We start from the raw sequence: 20,837 nt of genomic DNA, 5'->3' as shown, positions 1-20,837 counted from the left end.
TAAAGCGACAAGTTGTTAGATTTCTCACAGTAATGTCGCTTTCTGTTGGTAACAGTTTCATGTTAGATACAACAACAACTTGTCGCCCATTTTGTTTTACTTCCATCAACTACAACCATCCTATAATCCAGGTATTTATCAACCCATTTATGGCAATCAGTAAGATGTAATGAAAATTGTTTGCAAGCAGATAACAGTTGATACTTTGTCTCAGTACTTTCAATTGTAACATGTCAAGGATCCTCCCCTACCCCTGTAAACGTTTCAGAAGCTTTAATGTTGAAAACATCAAAGAACTTGCCATTTAAATGGTTTGGCGTAACTTTTATCAGACAAAAATGGGTCAAGTTACCCGCCCAATTTCTTTTTGCAGAAAGGGGGACTGTGGAATGCTTCATCTTTGTTTGTTTATACTAACATGCCCCATAGTATTAGAACTACTCCATTTCCATGTTTCTATTTTTGCACACGTATCAATACCCAGAATTGAAGAGAAAAAACCGATTCTCTACGTTTTTAAAAGAAATCACTAAGTAGCGTGCGTATACTTCCGTTTTATTAGACATAGTTGCGGCCAGCCGAGTAAAGTTATGTCCGAAAAAGAGGGCCGTCTCATGCGTTTGATCGATATACGTTCCCTCCCTTTAAACCAACGTCAAGTCTTGGATCGACCCAACAGTGTCTCATTGTCTGGAGAAAACTGAGACTGGCCGATAAACACTGTTCGTCTCAACGATGTTTGTGAAATAAACAAATTATGGAGAGCTCGGATAACTTTGTAAGTTGTCTGTATGGTTTGTTGATTGAATCGATCTAATGTTTTTCTTCTTATTGTAAAAAAACCGCTAGGGAAGCGAAAGAAAAGGACGGCGCGGGGAGTTAGGTATGTTTGTATCATCCCAGCAGCCACTGAACTAACTACTCGTTTACTACATACATAAGTTTTTTTTTACATGGTGTCTATACAATCGCTCTCGTTTGATCCGTCTGTTCCAGACTACCGCTACGACTTTCTCTTCCACTGGGCAGCTGAATCTTGCTCCATCACCAAGCAAGATGTTATTGACAGCCTTCTGCAAGAAACCTGGGTAAGCCATATCACATGTCCTTGCCGTGTTGTTTGCGACACTGTGACATCTCACATTTTAATTAAGCAACTACAAACTTGTCAAGACTAACAAACTCTCCTTTTTTTTATCGATGTCCTGTGGCGTCTGTAGGTTAGGAATATTCATGATTTCGTCTTGAAGGATACGAAAAGGACGGTGCTCCTTTTTTACCAAGCATTTCAAGATCAAAACTTGAAGAGTCGAGTCGAAAAATCCAACAGACTCGTTGCTCCGAATAAAACCGTAAAGCATTTTTGCATTCTTTTAAATTTGGAAAAATGAATCACCGTTACCACAAACCCCCCTCCGCTCGTTCACAGTTGATTGTCGTGAGTGAAGAGAGAAAATATCCTCTAGACGGCATAGCAGTCTATTACTTCAAACTCAATGTCAAGAAGATGCTGACGGAAGACAACGTTCACAGAGTTAGTACATTTATCCTCAAATGTAATTATTAGATAGCCTAATGTGAAATTTATCGAGAATAGGATTTGATGGTCGGAATGTGTGACGCCATGGAGGAGGAATTACTGTCGAATTTTATCCAGCTTCTCAACCATGTCTATCGTCCCGCTTTGGAGAGCTTGCTTTTCTTCGCCGACGAAGGCCCGGAAAAGACGCGCGTCTACGAAGAGGTATTGATGGCTATCCAGTCGCTGTTTTCGTCACTGAAAGGTAATGTAAAGTAGATGTGCAAATAGTTTGTGCAAAAACTAAATATTGTTTCCATCTTGCACAGTTTCTGAGAATATTCTCAAACATGACAACACTCTGCTGGCCCAGCGACAAGTTGATCTTGATCTACCCAACGAATCGAAGAAGAGGGCTGATTTTATGCGCCATCCAGATACAGTAGCCAAGGCCGAAAAATTAGCTACTGATTGGCTGTCTATGATTGAAAGGGTACGACATGTTTTACTAGCACGTATAAACCTTAAAATGTAAGCCTTATTGTCCTGCTCTTAGGAAAATTGCGAATCCGAGATGCTGCGGCGTGATTGCGACGACGACAGTCCTCGAGACGAAATCGAGTACTGGAAAACGCGCAGCACCCGCTTGAACTTGATCCAACAGCAGTTCAACAGTACACAAGTGGCTCAGGTCGTCCAGTGCCTCAACGTGAATCGCTCCAAGTTGATGCGACGCTGGGTTGAAGCTCTTAGGAAACTGACTCATTGCTGCCACGAAGCTAATAACAACACTCTTTACTTGAACGATTTTGAGCATCACTGCAAGACGCTTTACGTTTGGGATCCCGTATAAGCTTATACAATATTTAATTCGATTTGATTTAATCCAATAATTGTCATAACTTCCTATAGATTCGTCTTTTGCCGACCATCAATCAACTTTTAAGTACAGTCCGATTGATCTGCTGTGTAAGTCTTTACTACAATACCTCGGAGCGGATAACCTCGCTTCTAGTCAAGGTAAAAATAGTTCCGAAGTATGGTATCATGTATCGAGTTCTAGGTGATCGTAAAAGTACCTTCTGAATATTGGTTTTTAATTTTAGATCACCAATGAGCTGATTCGTTCGTGTCGGAGACATATCACCAGTCACGGACGTGAAACGGTATGGTCACGACCGGCTTCTGTTGTCAAACCATTGCTTCAGGATTGTCTGAATTTGCATACCGCCTATAGGTATTTCTGATATATGGATTATTTTCTTGGACGAAGGCTTTGACTAAAAATGATTATTATAATTTTTTATTATAGAAACGCATATGCAAACATGAAGCAAGACTTGGAATCTTACCAGAAGAGTGTTCAGCAATCACAGCAAAATCAGCCACAGGCGAAGGAGCAGTCTACATTAACTTGCAGTGAACACTCGGTCTTTGGCAAATTTGACGCTTTCTGTGCTCGGCTTCGAAAGATACTTCGGCTCTACGACGTCATTGACAAGCATGAAAATTTGTTGAAAAGCCGCATGGAAGGCCTGTTGCAAGAAGAAGAAGGTTTTTTCATTGATTATTAATTGATTTCCCTCGTTCGTATACTAAAATAGCTGTTGTTTTCTCGTGTAGTGATGGACGAAATTTTAAGGAGATATCATGCTGCAGTCAAAGATATAACATCCCGGCCGTACGACTACTTAAATCATCGCTTGTGCGGCTTTGATCAGCACATGTCAGAGTTTGAAGCTCGACTCAACGATCTTAAATTGTACGTTGGCAGCTATTTGGAGCGTGCCTACGATCCTGTATGGGAAACGTCTCAGGCTATGCGCTTCCTACAAAAATTTCAGCGGATCGGCCGTGTTATTCCTGTTGTATCGATGGAGATCAAGCACAACCGAATTCTCAATCAATTACTGGCCGACATGGATCGGCTGGGCAGAGTTTTAGTAAAATTTGGAGAAGAGCCGCCTATACCGAAAAACTTCTCACCGACCACTGGTAAGTTGCTGCCAAATGTGTCGACATAAGTGCCATAGTCGTCTTTATATTACGTTGTTTGATTTTAGGAAAAATGATGTGGTGCGCTTCGTTGCAACGTTGCCTTGAGCTCAGGCTAGAAGAACACGCTCCAATTTTACATAGCGAAATTGGCCGACAAGTATTTCGCAAGTACAAGAACCTACTGGTCACTATTGTTCAGTTGGGAAACAATCATTTACGTTCTTGGACCTTACTCAGTGTATGCTTGACAAAGGCTATCTTCAGGATAAAAAATGTAATTGTTTTTACTCTTCATCTTTTTAGGCAACTGAAGTGGAGAATTGTCTGTCTCAGAATATTTTAACACCAAATGTTGAAAATCCCCAGCTGTTTTCTGTCAATTTCAACCCAAAAATAACTTCGCTTTTCCAAGAAGTTCATTGTAAGATACTGTCAACTACCCTATGAATTTTAACTATCCTGATTATTAACTCTTTTATAATAGGCGCCTTTCAAGCTGGACTTAGGGTTCCAGCTTCTTCAGTGTTTATTTTCTCGCGCAAAGGTTCGCTTTTAAAGATGAAAGATGAGGCACAGGTATGATATTATTCTTTCGTTTTCGGTAAACGTTTACTAAACAAAGTTTTATGTTCCAGTACCTGGTAGAAAACCACAAGTTGTTATTGGATTCTATAGATACGGAGCTGAAACCTCTTCTTTGCTGCCATGTTCATCAGCTGTATTTGACACTACGCCCGGCTTCTGTGGCTCTAAGCTGGAACATTAAGCAATCGAAATGGGGACGTTTCTTCGACCAATGCCGGAAGTCGATGGTGAAGTTCAAATTGTTGTGTCAACGACTAGAAGATATTCGCATAAATCAACTGGAACGTGTCCTGGATTCCCTCCGTTACTTCACTTTGTGTCCGGAAAGTGCAAGTGACAAAACTTGGATGCCTGAAGAGTTCATTGAATCCGTCAAAGATGCTTGCCGGAAAGCCACATCAGTAATTGATGTTCTCATTTTGTTGCATTTGATATCGTTCACTTGACACATTTTTCTGGTTGATAATAGGAAATCCAACAGAGAAATTGGCTCCTAGAGAATGGAGTTTTTGAACTTATCGACCTCATTAGAGTGAAGGATGTAATGAAGTTTTTCGAAATTCCTACGGAAGCCATTGCAGCTCAAGTGGAATTGAAAGGACGCACATCATATCCTTCTTCCGCCAAAACACCACGACCGAAATCGATTGGTAGTGAACGTAAAAAGGCAGAAGAAAATCCGGATTCGAGTCGATTTTCTACTAAAAGTCCTCCAGCTTTTCGGCAAAATAAGGAAAGGTCATCAGCAAAACGAAGGCCAAGTAATGGCGAAACTAGCCGGGGCTTACCGCCTTTGAATCCCTTAGGCTCTGTTAGTAAACCGCCACCGGCGCCTACCAAACCAACTCAGACAAGAACAAAACTACCAAAATTGACTAGCAAGAAAACAAGTCAAACCAAAGAGCAAAAATCTCAGCCGACAAGCCTGCCTCCTTTATCGGCACGATCAAATTCAAGCTTAACTTCCACAGGCCAGGATTACTCTTCACGAAAGAATTCCGTCATCTCAAACGAAGGTCGGGAGGAGCCCAACGTGGTTCTCGTCGCCGATTACGGGTTCCTAGTCGTCCAACTGGAGAAGGCCATCATTGAGTGGAAAAAGCTTTACTCGAAAAGAATCCTTCAAGTTATCGTGACGTGGCTTCGCTCTCAAATTGATCAGATGCGTTACTCCGTTGTACCGCCACCCAATCATAAAACCACGGTCGTTCAACAGAACCACTCGGCTCTTTTCTTGCTTCACTCGCAGCTGAACAACACTGCAATCGAAATCACTCCAAGTTTAGACGACATCCAAGACGTAATACATACTGCTGGAAAAATTATGCTATGCGTGGCCAAAGGTAATTCGTTAAGCAGAAATTTGTGACGTAAAACAATTAATATTTTATATGATGAAACAGGAATTAAACGTTGGCAATACCGATCCGCGATTGAATCGAGATCAAATTTGATGTCTGCTGTGAGACATAATATCTTTGTTTCAGTTTCCGAGAACAAGGAAGTTGTGAAAGGATTGAATCTATTATCGACCTGCTTAATTCACGTCAAAAGTGTATGGTGTTTTTATTATTTTCCGTAATTTTTCTAATTGTATCGGCCGGAAATACGTTTATATTTGATCTTTTAGACCTGCGGAGAACAGTTGCGACAGTGGGAGAATCTCTGCAAGGAAATTTGCTGTTCAAATAGGCGAATTGTCGTGAAGAACTTCGTCAATAAGAATCCAACGGTGTGGGACTGGTAACAATAATGAATATTTTTACCGAAATTTAGTTTATTACATTTTCAAAAAAATTTATATTGCAGGGACCAGCAATTGCGTCAATTCCGACAACTAGAAGACGTCGTTGAATCTCAAAAGAGTCTCCTGGAATTCGGCCCAATTCACGTTTCTACCAGTAGGAAACTAGTTCTGCACATAATCCAAATTACCTAATTATATGATGCATTTAATTACAGCGAAAATGCAGTCAACGTTGCTGCAGGAAATTCAAGAATGGATGGAGGCCTACACTACCGTCTTGTATCGAAGGACATTGCGGGATATGGAACGGTTAATGGTCGTATTCGGGTTGCTGGACAGGAAGCTAGATCGTAAAATTCGTGACCTAGAAGACACTCGCATATCAATGGACTGCCTTCGAGATATCCGAATCCAAGAAGTTGAATTTGAAATGGCCATCGAACTGGTCGAGGTGCAATTACTTCCATAACTACCCTAAGTGTCTGAACAAATATTATATTTCACTACTTATTAGGAAGCGATTGGTATCATGATGAAATATCAAGTTCCATTGACGGAAGAAGATGTTGAGCGCGTTGACGCTGTGCGGATTACTTGGCATCGTTTGCAGCAACGTTCCCTAGACCACCATTGCAACCTTGTGGCCATTCAGCCCAGTTTCCGTCAAGAATTGCTCGATAATCTGACGCAATTCCGTGTCGATTGTACGCAGTTCTGCGCCGATTACGACGTCGATGGACCCATGATCCAGGGCTTGACTCCGCGAGAAGCTTCTGATCGACTGCTGCTGTTCCAGAACCGTTTCGATGCTTTATGGAGAAGATTGACATCTTACGAAGGCGGTGCGGAACTCTTCGGATTGATGATGCCCGACGTCCCGGAATTGAACCGAATCCGCAAAGAATTGAATCTACTCCAGAAACTCTACCGTCTCTACAACGACGTCATCGACCGTGTGGCTGCCTACCACGATATCAGCTGGAACAGCGTCAACATTGAAGACATAAACAACGAACTTATCGAATTCCAGAATCGATGCCGTAAACTTCCTAAAGGCTTGAAAGAGTGGCCGGCTTTCGGTGCCCTCAAACGCACCATCGACGAGTTCTCCGACTTGTGCCCGTTGCTGGAATTGATGACCAACAAGGCCATGAAGCCTCGCCATTGGGTCCGCATGACGGAAATTACTGGCCACGTGTTCCACGTCGAGCTCGAAGGTTTCTGTTTGCGACAAGTCGTCGAAGCTCCTCTTTTAGCGCACAAAGAAGACGTCGAAGATGTTTGTATTTCCGCCCTCAAAGAAAAAGATATTGAAGCTAAACTGCGTCAAGTGACCAACGACTGGACCACGAATCAGCTGACTTTCACAACATTCAAAAACCGCGGCGAGCTCCTCCTGAGAGGAGACAGCGCTGCTGAACTCATTTCGATGCTGGAAGATTCTTTGATGGTCCTCAGTTCGTTGTTGTCCAATCGTTACAACGTTCCGTTCCGCAAACAGATTCAAAAGTGGGTGACGGACTTGTCCAACACGAACGAAATCCTGGAACGTTGGTTGATGGTTCAAAATTTGTGGGTGTACCTCGAGGCCGTCTTCGTTGGCGGTGACATCGCCAAACAGCTACCCAAAGAAGCTAAGCGGTTCCACAAAATCGACAAGTCATGGCAGAGGATGATGGCCCGCGCTCACGAAACTTCCAACGTTGTCATCTGTTGCGTCGGTGACGAAACGCTCAGCCAACTTCTTCCGCACTTGCAAGACGAACTGGAATTGTGTCAGAAATCTTTGTCGGGTTATCTGGAGAAAAAACGGCTCAGCTTTCCCCGGTTCTTCTTCGTCTCCGATCCGGCTTTGCTTGAAATTCTCGGACAGGCTTCCGATTCGCACACCATTCAAGGGCATCTTTTGTCCATTTTTGATAACACTGCTTGCGTAAGATTTCACGAACAAGAGTACGACAAGATTTTGGCCATCGTCTCCACTGAGGTAATAAGCTCTTAGAGACAATCACATTTCTAACTGACTTTATAAATGTTTTCCAATAAATCTACAGGGAGAATCGATCGCGCTGGAACAGCCGGTCCGTGCGGAAGGTAGTGTGGAAATATGGCTAATGCGATTGCTACAAGAAGCGCACCGTTCCCTTCACTCCATCATCCGCTTGGCCAGCCAGGCCATCCAAAACACGGAATTCAATTTATTGGAATTCTTGGCCGCTTTCCCGTCTCAAGTAGGCATTCTCGGTCTTCAGATGCTGTGGACTCGCGATGCTGAATCGGCCCTGGCCGTAAGTCGATACGACCGCAAAGTGATGCAAGACACGAATGCCAAATTCTTGGAAGTGCTTAATACGCTCATTGAGCAAACAACTAAAAATCTTGACCGGCTGGAACGTATCAAATTCGAAACGTTGATCACCATCCATGTTCACCAACGAGACATTTTCGACCAGCTGTGTCGTAGCGGTATCCGTTCAATCACCGACTTTGAATGGATCAAACAGTTGAGTTTCATTTCCTACCTCAACACCTATTCATATTGATTAATTTCATCTTTTATTTTTTTTTTGCTGGCCAGATTTCGCTTCTACTTTAAATCCGAACACGATCAAATGGCCATTAGCATCACCGACGTCTCTTTCACCTACCAAAACGAATTTCTTGGCTGCACTGAACGGCTTGTTATTACGCCGTTAACGGATCGTTGTTACATCACTCTGGCTCAAGCTCTACATATGTGCATGGGTGGCTGTCCGAGCGGGCCGGCCGGTACAGGCAAGACGGAAACGACTAAAGATATGGGCAAGACGCTTGGCAAATACGTCGTCGTGTTCAACTGTTCCGATCAGATGGATTTCCGTGGTCTCGGTCGAATTTACAAAGGACTGGCCCAGTCGGGTGCCTGGGGTTGCTTCGACGAGTTTAATCGTATCGAGTTGGCCGTTTTATCAGTAGCTGCCCAGCAGATTGCCGTCGTTCTCGCCTGCAAAAGAGAGAAAAAGAGACAACTCATCTTCACGGATGGCGACACTATCGAGATGAACCCTGAATTCGGCATCTTTTTGACGATGAATCCTGGATACGCTGGCCGTCAACAACTACCAGAGAATCTTAAGAATCAATTCCGTTTCGTCTCCATGGTATACTAAATTTAAAAATTAGTTATTCATCTCGTATTAACAGCTGATTTTTACAGATGGTACCCGATCGTCAAATTATTATCCGTGTCAAACTGGCATCATGTGGATTTTTGGAAAACATTACCCTGGCCCGAAAATTTTATACTCTATACAAACTCTGCGAAGAACAGCTGACAAAGCAGGTCCATTACGATTTCGGATTGCGAAACATTCTGTCTGTATTGCGGACGCTGGGCGCCACGAAACGACAAAACGTCCGCGATTCTGAGAGCATGATTGTCATGAGAGTTTTGCGTGACATGAATCTGTCAAAACTGGTGGACGAAGACGAGCCTTTGTTTATGTCCCTCATCGGCGATCTTTTCCCAACTACGGCTCTGGAAAAAACGAATTACGCCGAGCTGGAAAATGCCATCCGAGAACAGGTTAAAGCGGCAGGGTTAATAATGCATCCTCCGTGGCTTTTGAAATTAATCCAGCTGTACGAAACGCAACTAGTACGTCACGGAATCATGACGTTGGGACCGACTGGTTCTGGAAAAACCGCCTGCATCCAGATTTTGATGGTAAACTTGAATTCAGTTATATTTTTATTCATTGAGACCGTTGTTTAGGATTTCGTGGTTCATAGAAATCCCTGAGTGCTTGCGGTCAGCCCCACCGCGAACTCCGAATGAATCCGAAAGCAATTTCAGCTGCTCAGATGTTTGGCCGTCTAGATGTTGCTACAAATGATTGGTACAACAACGATGTTTTATTTTTAATGGATAATAGTAAAAGAATGATACATTTCATACTTCAGGACTGATGGCATTTTTTCGGCCTTGTGGCGCAAGACCCTGCGCACTAAACGTGGCGAACATATTTGGTTGGTACTCGATGGACCAGTCGACTCCCTTTGGATTGAAAACCTCAATTCTGTGCTGGACGACAACAGAACATTGACGCTGGCCAACGGCGATCGCCTGCCAATGTCTCCGTACTGCAAAATCATCTTCGAGCCGCATAACATTGACAATGCTTCGCCCGCTACAGTATCCCGATGTGGAATGGTAAGAACAATACTCCATATACATCGATAATAATATTTATATTTTCATATATATTTCTCTTACAACATTTTCGATAAGGAGAGCTCTATATTTTACAAAAGGAAGTAGTATCGTTGTATACCTTAAATTAGCTCTTTGGGTGTGTGTCCGAAAATGTCTCGATGGGACCTGATGAAAAACACTTGAAATGAAAGGGCTAAATTTAGGAGGGTGATCTTTGAAATTGTTACCCAATCGACATAGCGCGTTGCGAACGACGTCTTGGGGAGGGATCCGTAGCTGAACTGATCGTAGAACAAAACGTATCATTGTGTCCATCAGAATCCACATGGAAACGTTCCGTCTCGCCATTTTCAACAGGATCTTGCCATTCTTCCTTTTCCAAGTCTGACGAGGATTCGGAATTGCGTTGCGTTCCTTCACCCGAATTGATCAAAATTGTTTTTGGAGGGGAATTTGCCGAGTTGTGAACAACGATATCCTCCTCGACGATACTGTCTAAATAACGTGGCGCAGTCTCGCTGTGCAGCGATATTGTGCTCTCGTGGAAGCTGGGCAACTCCCTTCCGTGCCGGAACGTGTAGCTGTAGATCTTAGGGGCATCCTCCGCTTGTATCAGCTAGTTTTCAAAAACGACTAATAGCCTATCTGCCTCTTTTTAATAAGACAATGTTTTTACCGTACATTTGTGACGGACGACTTGAAGTAAGATCCATCCATAGTGGCTATCTGTTCAAGATCGGATGCAGAATTCATCTGAAATTGAGTGTCGAAATTAGAAATCGAGTCCGACGAAATGCCAAATCCTGAATCCAGTTTGGTATCCGATGTTGTGACGCTCGATTGGACGTAGCTTTCCACTGTGGCATCGATAACGGACAGCTTTGATTTCAAGCTTGGCTTGTGTGGACTTAATGGCATGGATGGCTGTAATTTGATTGAGCGTTTCTCTACCACTTTGTTTATTAATTTGGCCTTGAATTCAGAGTCGATTTCCAGGTCGAATACAACAGTACCAGGTTGGCGAATCTCTAGAATCAGCAAGAAGCTGCCTATCAACAGGGCAAAAAGACCAGTGCCAAACACCGTCCAGTAACAGCCGTCTAGTCTGAATTGGAGAATGCTTCCGTTGATGTTGATGACTAGATCCAAGGTTGGCAGTAAAATCCAGTAGAGGAAGACGGAGAGAAGAGCCAGCAAACCGGTTGTTATCATGGCGATAGCTCCGTGCTGCGGAATGACCAGAAAAAAGATGTTCATCCAGGCCCAGGAGATGAGTGTTAAAGTCAATGTGAATTGGCAAAAGAATCCAGCGAGGCGGAAATCAACCGACCAGCGGAAACCTTCTTCTTGGTGACTCAGATAGTTGACGACTGTCAATATCGGGACGGGCAATCCACGTTCTAGGGCTGCTCTGAACTGTTCTCGCATCTCTTCGGCCGTTTTGAGTTCAATCCGCTCGTTAAATTTGATCCTTTCCATATCGCTCAGTTTCGCATAGGATCCAGTTAACTGTTGTAGTGAATCTCGCGGTAGAAGACGTGGTAGAACGATGTCGTTATTCTGAGCAGAACCACCCTGCAAGGGATCCAGTAACAGTGTGATGTTGACATAGTTAAGCCCGATGTGAACCTCAAGAGTTAAGTTCATGAGCTCTGTATCCTGGACTCGAATTGGTGCTCGAATGGACACTGGCCCACCACATTGCCACCAAGGCATTACTAGAGAAAGAAGGAAGGCACCTCCCATGAGGATACTTGTTGTTACCTGTCATCATATTACGAATTACTTTATGCCTTAAAGCATTAACGGGTTCGTGAACTCTCTTACCAGACCAATGGTTCTCCATTGGTGTTTGTAAATGGGAGAAAGAAGGAGTAGTACTGTTATGAAAGCTGCTGCCGTTATGACCACGCCGAATAGCCAATCGTTCCAATACAAGGAAGCCGATAGTCTGTTTGCATTGCCAAAGTATGACGGTCCACCATCCACACGATTTAAACTAAACCAATTCAGGCTGGGCATCGTCTTTTGCCAATTTTGTAATGTTATTTTTCGATGGGCAACTCGAACGCAACTTGTGTTGTGACTAATGTTACAGTTGATTACGTGACATCTGGCGGATTACCCCTGTTGAGATTGATTGGAAATAGTAATCGATTATCAAACTAATTAATTAAGATTTTTAAAAATAATTAACTTAGTTTAACCCTGTTTTTATGAAGTGGCTTCTATACATCTAATTGTTGTAAATCAACTTCCTAATTATTGCAGGTGTACATGAGCTCTTCTGGCTTGGATTGGCGCCCACTGCTTGCCGCCTGGCTTTTGAAAAGACCTACAACTGAAGTAGAAGTTCTTCGCAACATATTTGAAGAATCCTTTTCGCCAATCTATCAGTGGAGCAGACAAAATTTGAAGTACATGATGGACGTCCTTGAGTTCAATATTATCAACCAGGTATATTTTTCTGAAAACAGTTGTATTTTAATGAAACTCTTAACGATTGTGACATTGAATTGGCTTTTATTTTTCAGGCTGTTTGTCTGCTTGAAGGTTTGATTCCAAATGAAGACAACGACCATAAAGAAAGTACTTACGAAAGAGGGACGTCAGCTCTAGGAGCGGTACGTGACGGCCCACCGCTAGAAGTTCCAGAATTAGCATTGGATTTAAAAGGTTGAAGTCACTCTTTATTTGAAATCTCTACTTGTTTTCACGCATTTTTTATTTCTTTATGTTTTGTAGTACTCAACGAAGCTAATGATTCCGGTTCAAAAAGTGGAGTCACACCCAGAGTCACGCGGATTCAATTGGAACGACTTTACGTTTTCGCAGTCGTCTGGGCGATCGGAGCCTTTTTAGAGATAGATGATCGAATAAAGTTAGATGCATTCCTCACAACGCATTTCTCACACCTGGCTTTACCTCCCAAGGAACCTGACAGCGAAGATACTGTCTTCGACTTTGTCGTTGGGACTGACGGTTAGAGTTTTTACCAATTGAAAATTTTCAATTGTCGAATGATGTGATGCTTCATTCGTTCCAGGTGAATGGGATCATTGGAGAAATCATGTTTCAACATTCCAGTACCCGGAAACAGCCACGATTGACTTTGCATCCATGCTAGTCCCCAACGTGGACAGTGTCCGTACCGAATATCTCTTAAACACCATCGCAAAGCAAGGAAAAGTAAGATCTTTTAAAGTAGGTTTCCATGATAAATTTATAATTCTTTGACATTTACACGTAGCCCGTTTTGCTGATTGGAGAACAAGGGTCGGCCAAAACAGTGATGATTAACGCCTACCTGAAAAAGCATAAGAGCGATGACAATCTCATCCGCTCTTTGAATTTCTCGTCGGCCACCACAACATTCCAGTTTCAAGTAAAGAGATTCATATGTTATGAATGGAGTCGCAGAGTTTAACAAAATTTTCTCGATTTGTAGCGAACGATTGAAGGATGTGTAGATAAACGAATGGGCAATACCTATGGCCCACCAGCCGGGAAAAAGTTGACTGTTTTCATTGATGACGTCAATTTGCCACACGTTAACGAGTGGGGAGATCAAGCAACCAATGAAATTGTGAGACAACTCTTGGAGATGAAAGGTTTTTACTCGCTGGAAAAACCAGGCGATTTCACCCATATTATCGACCTTCATTTCGTCGCTGCTATGATTCATCCAGGTTCCAAAGTTATTTAACTAATTGTTATCGCTTCTGCTCTAAATTACATTCCCGTTTGATAGGTGGTGGTCGTAATGACATCCCGCAGAGGCTGAAAAGACATTTCTGCATCTTCAACTGTCCTTTGCCTTCAAACTCGTCCTTGGATAAAGTCTTCGGTACCATCGCATCCGGTCATTATTCAATCAAAAGAGGATTTTCGCAAGAAGTCCGTGAGCTGGTTGAAAAACTCGTGCCACTTACACGACTCCTTTGGATGTCTACAAAAGCAAGCAAACATTTTCTACCTACCACAATCAATAATTAACTCATTTTCATTGTTTACATAGGCGAAAATGTTACCTACTCCAGCAAAGTTTCATTATATTTTCAACCTACGAGATTTGTCTCGCATCTGGCAAGGAATGAGCAGTTTTCTGTGCAACGTCATCGATAGTGTTAGCGTACTCATGGCTGCCTGGAAACACGAGGTTACGCGAGTTATCGCAGATAGGTATACGTATTTCATACGTTTGAATTTCAGTAATGTGTTTTAAATTTTATTGGTTGTCTTCAGATTTACTGTTCAATCTGACAAAGACTGGTTTGAGAAAGAACTCGTCTACCATGTTGCCAAATACCTGGGCGATGAGTTCGTTGAATACGTGCAAGAATCTCAGTACTTTGTCGATTTCATGCGAGACGCACCCGAACCGACGGGTGACGAAACCGAAGAAGTAGACATGGAACTCCCTAAGGTCTATGAACCCGTTCAGTCATTCGACGATCTCCAGGAACGATTGACCATGTTTTTGACCCAATATAATGACATGATTCGAGGCCATGGCATGGACTTGGTTTTCTTCCAAGACGCCGTCGAACACTTGATTAAGGTAAGTTTTAAACTCCATATGAGGTGCAATGACTCGCCAAAAATGAGTTCTAAAATTAAGATTAAAAAAGAAATAAACAAATAAATTAAATCTTTTAGATTTCTCGAATTCTACGACATCCGGGCGGCAACGTCTTGTTGGTTGGAGTGGGCGGTTCTGGCAAACAATCACTCACCAAATTGGCCTCGTTCATTGCAGGCTATAAAACGTTTCACATCACCCTTACACGGTCAGTCTGGAACTCTCTTCAACCTTTTTTCCAATTCATCATTCAATTCCACTTGCTTTACAGGTCCTACAATGTGGGAAATTTCCTTGAAGATCTCAAAGTTCTTTACAGAACCTGTGGCATTCAAGGTAAAGGGACGACGTTCATCTTCACAGATCAAGATGTGAAAGAAGAAGCTTTCCTAGAGTACCTGAACAGCGTTTTATCTTCTGGTAACTATCCTGTTATTGGCCATGTGTTTTACTTGCATCAACTGTTGTATTTAAATCAGGAACCGTATCAAACTTGTTCAACCGTGATGAACAAGGAGAAATCATCTCTGAACTGATTCCAATTATGAAACGTGAATTTCCCAAGCGTGAATTGAATCAAGAGAATGTCATGGAATATTTCATGTCACGAGTCCGTCAGCATCTTCATATCGCCCTTTGCTTTTCTCCGGTACCTTTCATTTAAATTCCGTTCATTCAGAAATATTTCATTTGCTCAATCAATTGTTTTTAGGTAGGAGAAAAGTTTCGACAACGTGCTTTCAAATTTCCTGGGCTCACCTCCGGCTGTACGCTTGACTGGTTTCAACCGTGGCCGCGAGAAGCTCTTGTCGCTGTAGCGCGTCATTTCCTCACGGATTTTACCCTTTTGAATCAAACGGATTTGCTCCATGAAGTGGAAAACGCTCTCGGATCCATCCAGGAGAGTGTAGCTGAAACGGCCAAAGAATATTTCCAAAGGTTCAGACGATCGACCCACGTAACACCGAGGACCTATCTGAGCTTCTTGTCCAGTTACAAAAGCGTTTTCGGCAGTAAAACTGCTGAAATAGGTGGAATGGCCACCCGGATTGAGACGGGCCTTGCTAAATTACAGGAAGCCTCAGAAACGGTTGAGAAGCTCAAGACGGATCTTGCGGAAATGGAGAAAGAATTGGCCCTGGCTTCCGAAACGGCTGAGACGGTCTGTTCATACTGTGTGACTCTTTCGTGTTCGATTATATAATTATTCGATTTTTTACAGGTCTTAGTTGAAGTGACACATCGAGCTCGTGAAGCAGAAACTACCAAAAATCACGTCCAGCTGGCCAAAGATCGAGCCCAGCGATTGGTAGATGTGATTGCAGCTGACAAGCTGGTGGCTGAACAAAAACTTGAAGCTGCCCGACCAGCTTTGGAAGAAGCAGAAGCCGCTCTTAACACTATCAAACCTGCTCATATTGGTTTTTAAGCCACTAATTTTAGGCTTGAATTTGTTTTCATTTATTTATTTAAAACGCGTTATAATGTCTAGCTACGGTGCGCAAACTGGGAAGACCGCCTCCCCTTATTATGAGAATTATGGACGCCGTTTTGATCCTATTTCAGCGTAAAATCCAACCCGTGACTCACGAACCAGCTTTTGGAGGGTTTAAACCGTCATGGAACGAATCTCTCAAAGTCGGAGTTTGCTGAACATAATTTTATTTCCGAATCGAATTTTTTATTATTATTGTAATTTAGATGATGGCCAGCACAAATTTTTTGCAACAGCTGCAGTACTTTCCAAAGGATACGATATCGGATGAAACTGTGGAACTTCTCGAGCCTTACTTCCGTGACGAAGAGTATAACATTGAAACGGCTAAACGAGTATGCGGTGATGTGGCGGGTTTACTATCCTGGTCAAGAGCCATGGCCTTTTTCTTTACAGTTAACAAAGAAGTATTACCTCTAAAGGTAAGTTTCGTAATCTTTGAAAAATTGATCTTCCATTACAGTTTTTTTTTTTTTTTTAAATACTTTCTCGCAATAGGCAAATTTAGCTTTGCAAGAAGTACGATTGTCTGCCGCCATGTCAGAATTAGCCAAAGCGGAAGATGTTCTGTCTGAAAAAGAGAAAGCTCTCGATTTTGTGACATCCCAATACGATTCCGCCATGGGCGATAAGAAACGCTTGACGGAAGCGGCTGCAGTTTGCCGAAGGAAGATGGGCATCGCGGCTTCACTGATTAGCGGACTCAGCGGAGAAAAACTTCGCTGGACGTTACAGTGCCGAGCGTTTAAAGAACAAATTGGCCGCTTAGTGGGTGACGCTATTCTCGCCACTGCTTTCTTATCCTATGCTGGCCCGTTCAATCAGGAATTCCGAGCGAAGATCTTCCAAGCTTGGAAGAAAACGTTAAAAAATCGAGACATTCCATTTACTCCAACTCTAAACGTAACGCAGATGATGTCCGACACCGTCCAACAAACAGAGTGGACGTTACAGGGTCTGCCCAGCGATGACCATTCAATTCAGAATGCTGTGATTGTAGTCCGTTCGCATTCGTATCCATTGCTCATTGATCCACAGGGTCAAGGGAAAAATTGGATTAAAGCCAAAGAAGGCATCAATGAATTACAGACGACATCCCTCAACCACAAGTATTTCCGTGCCCATCTCGACGATGCTTTGTCTCTTGGTCGACCTTTACTAATCGAAGACGTTGGGGAAGAACTTGATCCTGTTCTGGATAACCTTTTGAACAAGAATTTTATCCGCGCCGGATCGATGGATAAGGTCATTATTGGTGACAAAGATTGCGATATTATGCCCGGCTTCACACTTTACATCACTACAAAACTGCCCAATCCTGCCTACACACCAGAAGTCAGCTCTAAAGTTACTATGATTGACTTTACCGTCACTCAACGAGGTCTTGAAGATCAGCTGCTTGCTCGCGTTGTGTCTACTGAACGGGCTGACCTGGAGGCTGAACGAACCAGTCTGTTCGAATCGGTTATGGAGAACAAGCGACTCATCCAGCAATTGGAAGATAATTTGCTCTTCCGACTGACTTCGACTGCAGGTTCTTTGATTGACGATGAAGACCTGTTGCTCGTACTTCACGATACGAAAATGACGGCCCAAGAAGTCAACCACAAACTGGCCGTTGCCGCTGAAATGGAACACAAAATCAACACAGCCCGCGAAGAATTCCGTCCCGTGGCCACTCGGGGTTCAATCCTATATTTCTTGATCGTTGAAATGTCACATGTCAACGTCATGTACCAGACGAGTTTAAAGCAGTTCCTCCATCTTTTCGATGGGTCCCTAGCCAAAGCCATGAGGACGCCCAACATCCTTGAGAGGGTCAGTTCGGTGCTCTCGACGCTGAACCGCGAAGTGTGGGGTTATACTTTACGAGGCCTTTACGAACAACATCAGTTTCTTTTTACACTTCTGATGGCAATCAAAATTGACCTGCACAACGGTGCGATTAGTCACGCCGAATTTATGAAGTTGATCAAAGGCGGAGCATCGCTGGATCTCAATACAGCTCCGCCTAAACCTTACAAGTGGATCTTGGATGCTGTTTGGCTCAATTTGGTCGAACTGAGTACACTCCACCCGTTTACGGATCTCCTACAACAAATTCACGAGAACGAACGTGAATGGCGATCCTGGGTGGAAAAAGAACGGCCAGAACAGGAAGAAATTCCTTGCGGTTACTCCAAATCGTTAAATATGGTCGCGTTCCGGAAGTTACTACTCATTCGTTCGTGGTGTCCCGACCGGATGTTACAGTCGGCTCAGAACTACGTCATCCATTCATTAGGACAACAATTCATCGACGCTCCTCTACTCGATTTGGAAGCCATGTGGGCGGAATCGGAACCCCGAATTCCACTGATTTGCATTTTAACCACTTGCTCCGATCCTTCGCAGAAGATTGAACATTTAGCTCGTCAAAGAGAGCACGAGATCAAAGCGCTCTCTATGGGCCAGGGCCAAGAGATTCACGCACGACGTCTGCTAGCTGAATGTATGTCCACAGGGCACTGGCTCCTCCTTCAGAATTGCCACCTTAATTTAGCATTTTGTCACGAACTCCTCGAGTCGCTGATGGAAGGCGATGTCCATCCGCAATTCCGTTTATGGGTCACTACTGAAGTTCATCCGCTGTTCCCGATTAGTCTACTACAAACTGCTATCAAGTTTACGAACGAGCCGCCGCAAGGAATCCGAGCTTCGATGAAACGAACATTTACCGACGTCCCGCAGGATCTTTTGGACTATTCGCCGTCACCCGCTTGGCCGACGCTTGTTTACACTGTAGCTTTCTTGCACACTGTGCTGCTGGAACGTCGTAAATACGGCCCTCTTGGTTGGAACACAATCTACGAATTTAACCAGTCGGATTTGATCGGAGCTATTCAGTGCGTTCAGAATCATTTGGACGATATGGATCCAAGGAAGGGTATCTCTTGGCCGACAATCTGTTTTATGGTGGGAGAAGCCCAGTACGGTGGCCGAGTAATAATTAAAAGCATGTATACAAAAATATTTATATTTTTTGCTAATTAAAAATGTTTATTAGGTGACGGATGATTTTGATAAGCGTTTGCTGCTCACATTCACTTCGCTGTGGTTCAGCGATCGAATACTCGCTCCAGGTTTCGAATTCTATCAAAATTACACATTGCCTACCGGTGTGCAAGCTAAAAGCATTGCCGGATGCTTGGATCACGTTGCAAACTTACCAGCTACAGATTCGCCTCTCATTTTGGGACTGGATGCCAATGCTGAAATTACTTACCAAATGAACAGGTATCAGCCCATAGTTCTAATTTCAAACTGCTTAACCATAAAAGTCAACTTGCAGAGCGCAAGCCATCTTGGATACGATTCTGTCCATTCAGCCGAAAGAAGGCGGAAATATCCGTGGAAGTGATACGAGAGAATCAGTAGTCTATCGATTGGCGGATGATATGCTGGAGAAGATGCCGAGGAACTATGTTGATCATGAAGTGAGAGAATCACTCAGTCGAATGGGTCCTTTATTGCCAATGGCTATTTTCCTTCGGCAAGAAATTGATCGAATGCAGCGAGTCATCTTAACGGTATTTAATGTTATAAAACAAAATTGATTTTGTATTTACTGATATTTCGTTCTCAAGGTACGCAAAGTGTTGTTGGATTTAAAACTAGCCATTGAGGGAACGATTATCATGTCACCACATCTTCTTCAAGCAATGGATGCCATGTACGATGCGAGAGTGCCGGAAGCGTGGAAAGGAGTTTCTTGGGAGAGTTCCACTTTGGGTTTCTGGTTCACCGAATTTCTGGAACGTAACACTCAGTTTACAAAGTGGATATTCATGGTATTGATTTCTTTAGAGTTTCTAAAAATTGTTCTTCCGCTAGATTAGTTGTTAAAAATTCCAGGGAAAGCCAAAAGTATTTTGGATAGCGGGATTTTTTAATCCGCAAGGCTTCTTGACAGCCATGCGACAGGAAGTAACACGAGCTCATCGAGGTTGGGCCCTCGACTCGGTTGTCTTGCAAAGTGTGATAACTAGACTGAGTAAAGAAGAAGTGACGGACCATCCTGCTGAAGGTAACCATCGTTGACTGTCAGCTATTAAATTGCATTTTAATTGGCAATTCGATTTAGGTGTTTACATTCACGGAATGTACCTTGAAGGGGCATCACTAGACCGCAAGACGGGAAAGCTAGTGGAAACGAAAGGCAAAATCCTCTACGAGCCTATGCCAGTCATTTACGTCTACGCCATCAATTCGACAGCTGGCAAAGATCCAAAATCTTATGAATGTCCAATCTACCGCAAGCCTATTCGTTCCACCAGCACTTACATCGGTTCCATCGATCTGGAAACGGACGTCAATCCGAAACATTGGACATTGCGAGGCGTGGCCCTCTTGTGTGATATCAAATAACGCCTCTGTGTTATGTACCACGACGGAAGTAGTGAATGTCTCTGTAGCTGTCCACGATCTGTTACAACAGAGCAAGTTGTGTACACATCTTAAATTGAGTAACATTTCTTTACAAATGATTCTAATTTAAAAAAAAAAAAAAAAAAAAGGGGGGGGGGGGGGGCAAGCAGGAAAATAGTTCAGTTGCTAGTCTGCTCTTTTGCTGCTAGCCGGAATGGTTTTGGATGGCTTCTCAATGACATCCCTTAAGCTTCTTGTCACACTTGTAGGTCCCGGCGCATTCAATTGGATTTGCTGCGCAGCCGGATC

General features: G+C 43.2%; 2 protein-coding genes across 2 annotated transcripts; one reads left to right on the top strand and one right to left on the bottom strand.

The window, feature by feature from the left end:
- The first annotated feature begins 566 nt into the window (after nucleotides 1-566).
- LOC130689417 (dynein axonemal heavy chain 5-like) lies at nucleotides 567-20,615 on the top strand. Its single transcript, XM_057512362.2, has 49 exons — nucleotides 567-778; nucleotides 850-883; nucleotides 997-1,088; nucleotides 1,221-1,352; nucleotides 1,430-1,534; nucleotides 1,598-1,784; nucleotides 1,849-2,012; nucleotides 2,076-2,366; nucleotides 2,432-2,539; nucleotides 2,626-2,756; nucleotides 2,832-3,073; nucleotides 3,143-3,514; nucleotides 3,583-3,755; nucleotides 3,821-3,938; nucleotides 4,002-4,093; nucleotides 4,153-4,503; nucleotides 4,572-5,445; nucleotides 5,506-5,657; nucleotides 5,733-5,845; nucleotides 5,912-6,003; nucleotides 6,065-6,300; nucleotides 6,364-7,836; nucleotides 7,904-8,352; nucleotides 8,428-8,989; nucleotides 9,046-9,555; nucleotides 9,621-9,727; nucleotides 9,792-10,041; nucleotides 12,316-12,501; nucleotides 12,579-12,720; nucleotides 12,790-13,026; nucleotides 13,091-13,233; nucleotides 13,295-13,429; nucleotides 13,493-13,733; nucleotides 13,796-14,001; nucleotides 14,063-14,226; nucleotides 14,290-14,605; nucleotides 14,704-14,834; nucleotides 14,898-15,046; nucleotides 15,106-15,275; nucleotides 15,339-15,788; nucleotides 15,849-16,047; nucleotides 16,119-16,264; nucleotides 16,328-16,543; nucleotides 16,620-19,103; nucleotides 19,168-19,397; nucleotides 19,453-19,690; nucleotides 19,748-19,951; nucleotides 20,016-20,187; nucleotides 20,245-20,615. Exons 1-49 carry the CDS (start codon nucleotides 758-760, stop codon nucleotides 20,526-20,528), a joined length of 14,274 nt encoding a protein of 4,757 aa, XP_057368345.1. The 5' UTR covers nucleotides 567-757; the 3' UTR covers nucleotides 20,529-20,615.
- Nucleotides 10,098-12,144, bottom strand: LOC130689430 (uncharacterized). The gene is made up of 4 exons (XM_057512383.2): nucleotides 11,872-12,144; nucleotides 10,726-11,808; nucleotides 10,272-10,660; nucleotides 10,098-10,209 (listed from the first exon to the last, which is right to left on the bottom strand). Exons 1-4 carry the CDS (start codon nucleotides 12,064-12,066, stop codon nucleotides 10,164-10,166), a joined length of 1,713 nt encoding a protein of 570 aa, XP_057368366.1. The 5' UTR covers nucleotides 12,067-12,144; the 3' UTR covers nucleotides 10,098-10,163.
- Nucleotides 20,616-20,837: the final 222 nt, after the last annotated feature.

This window comes from Daphnia carinata, chromosome 6 (genome assembly GCF_022539665.2).
Source record: "Daphnia carinata strain CSIRO-1 chromosome 6, CSIRO_AGI_Dcar_HiC_V3, whole genome shotgun sequence".
In the NCBI taxonomy this organism is placed as follows: Eukaryota; Metazoa; Arthropoda; class Branchiopoda; order Diplostraca; family Daphniidae; genus Daphnia; species Daphnia carinata.
The sequence above is the reverse complement of the archived record's forward strand: the minus strand, read 5'-3'. Positions and strand labels throughout refer to the sequence as shown.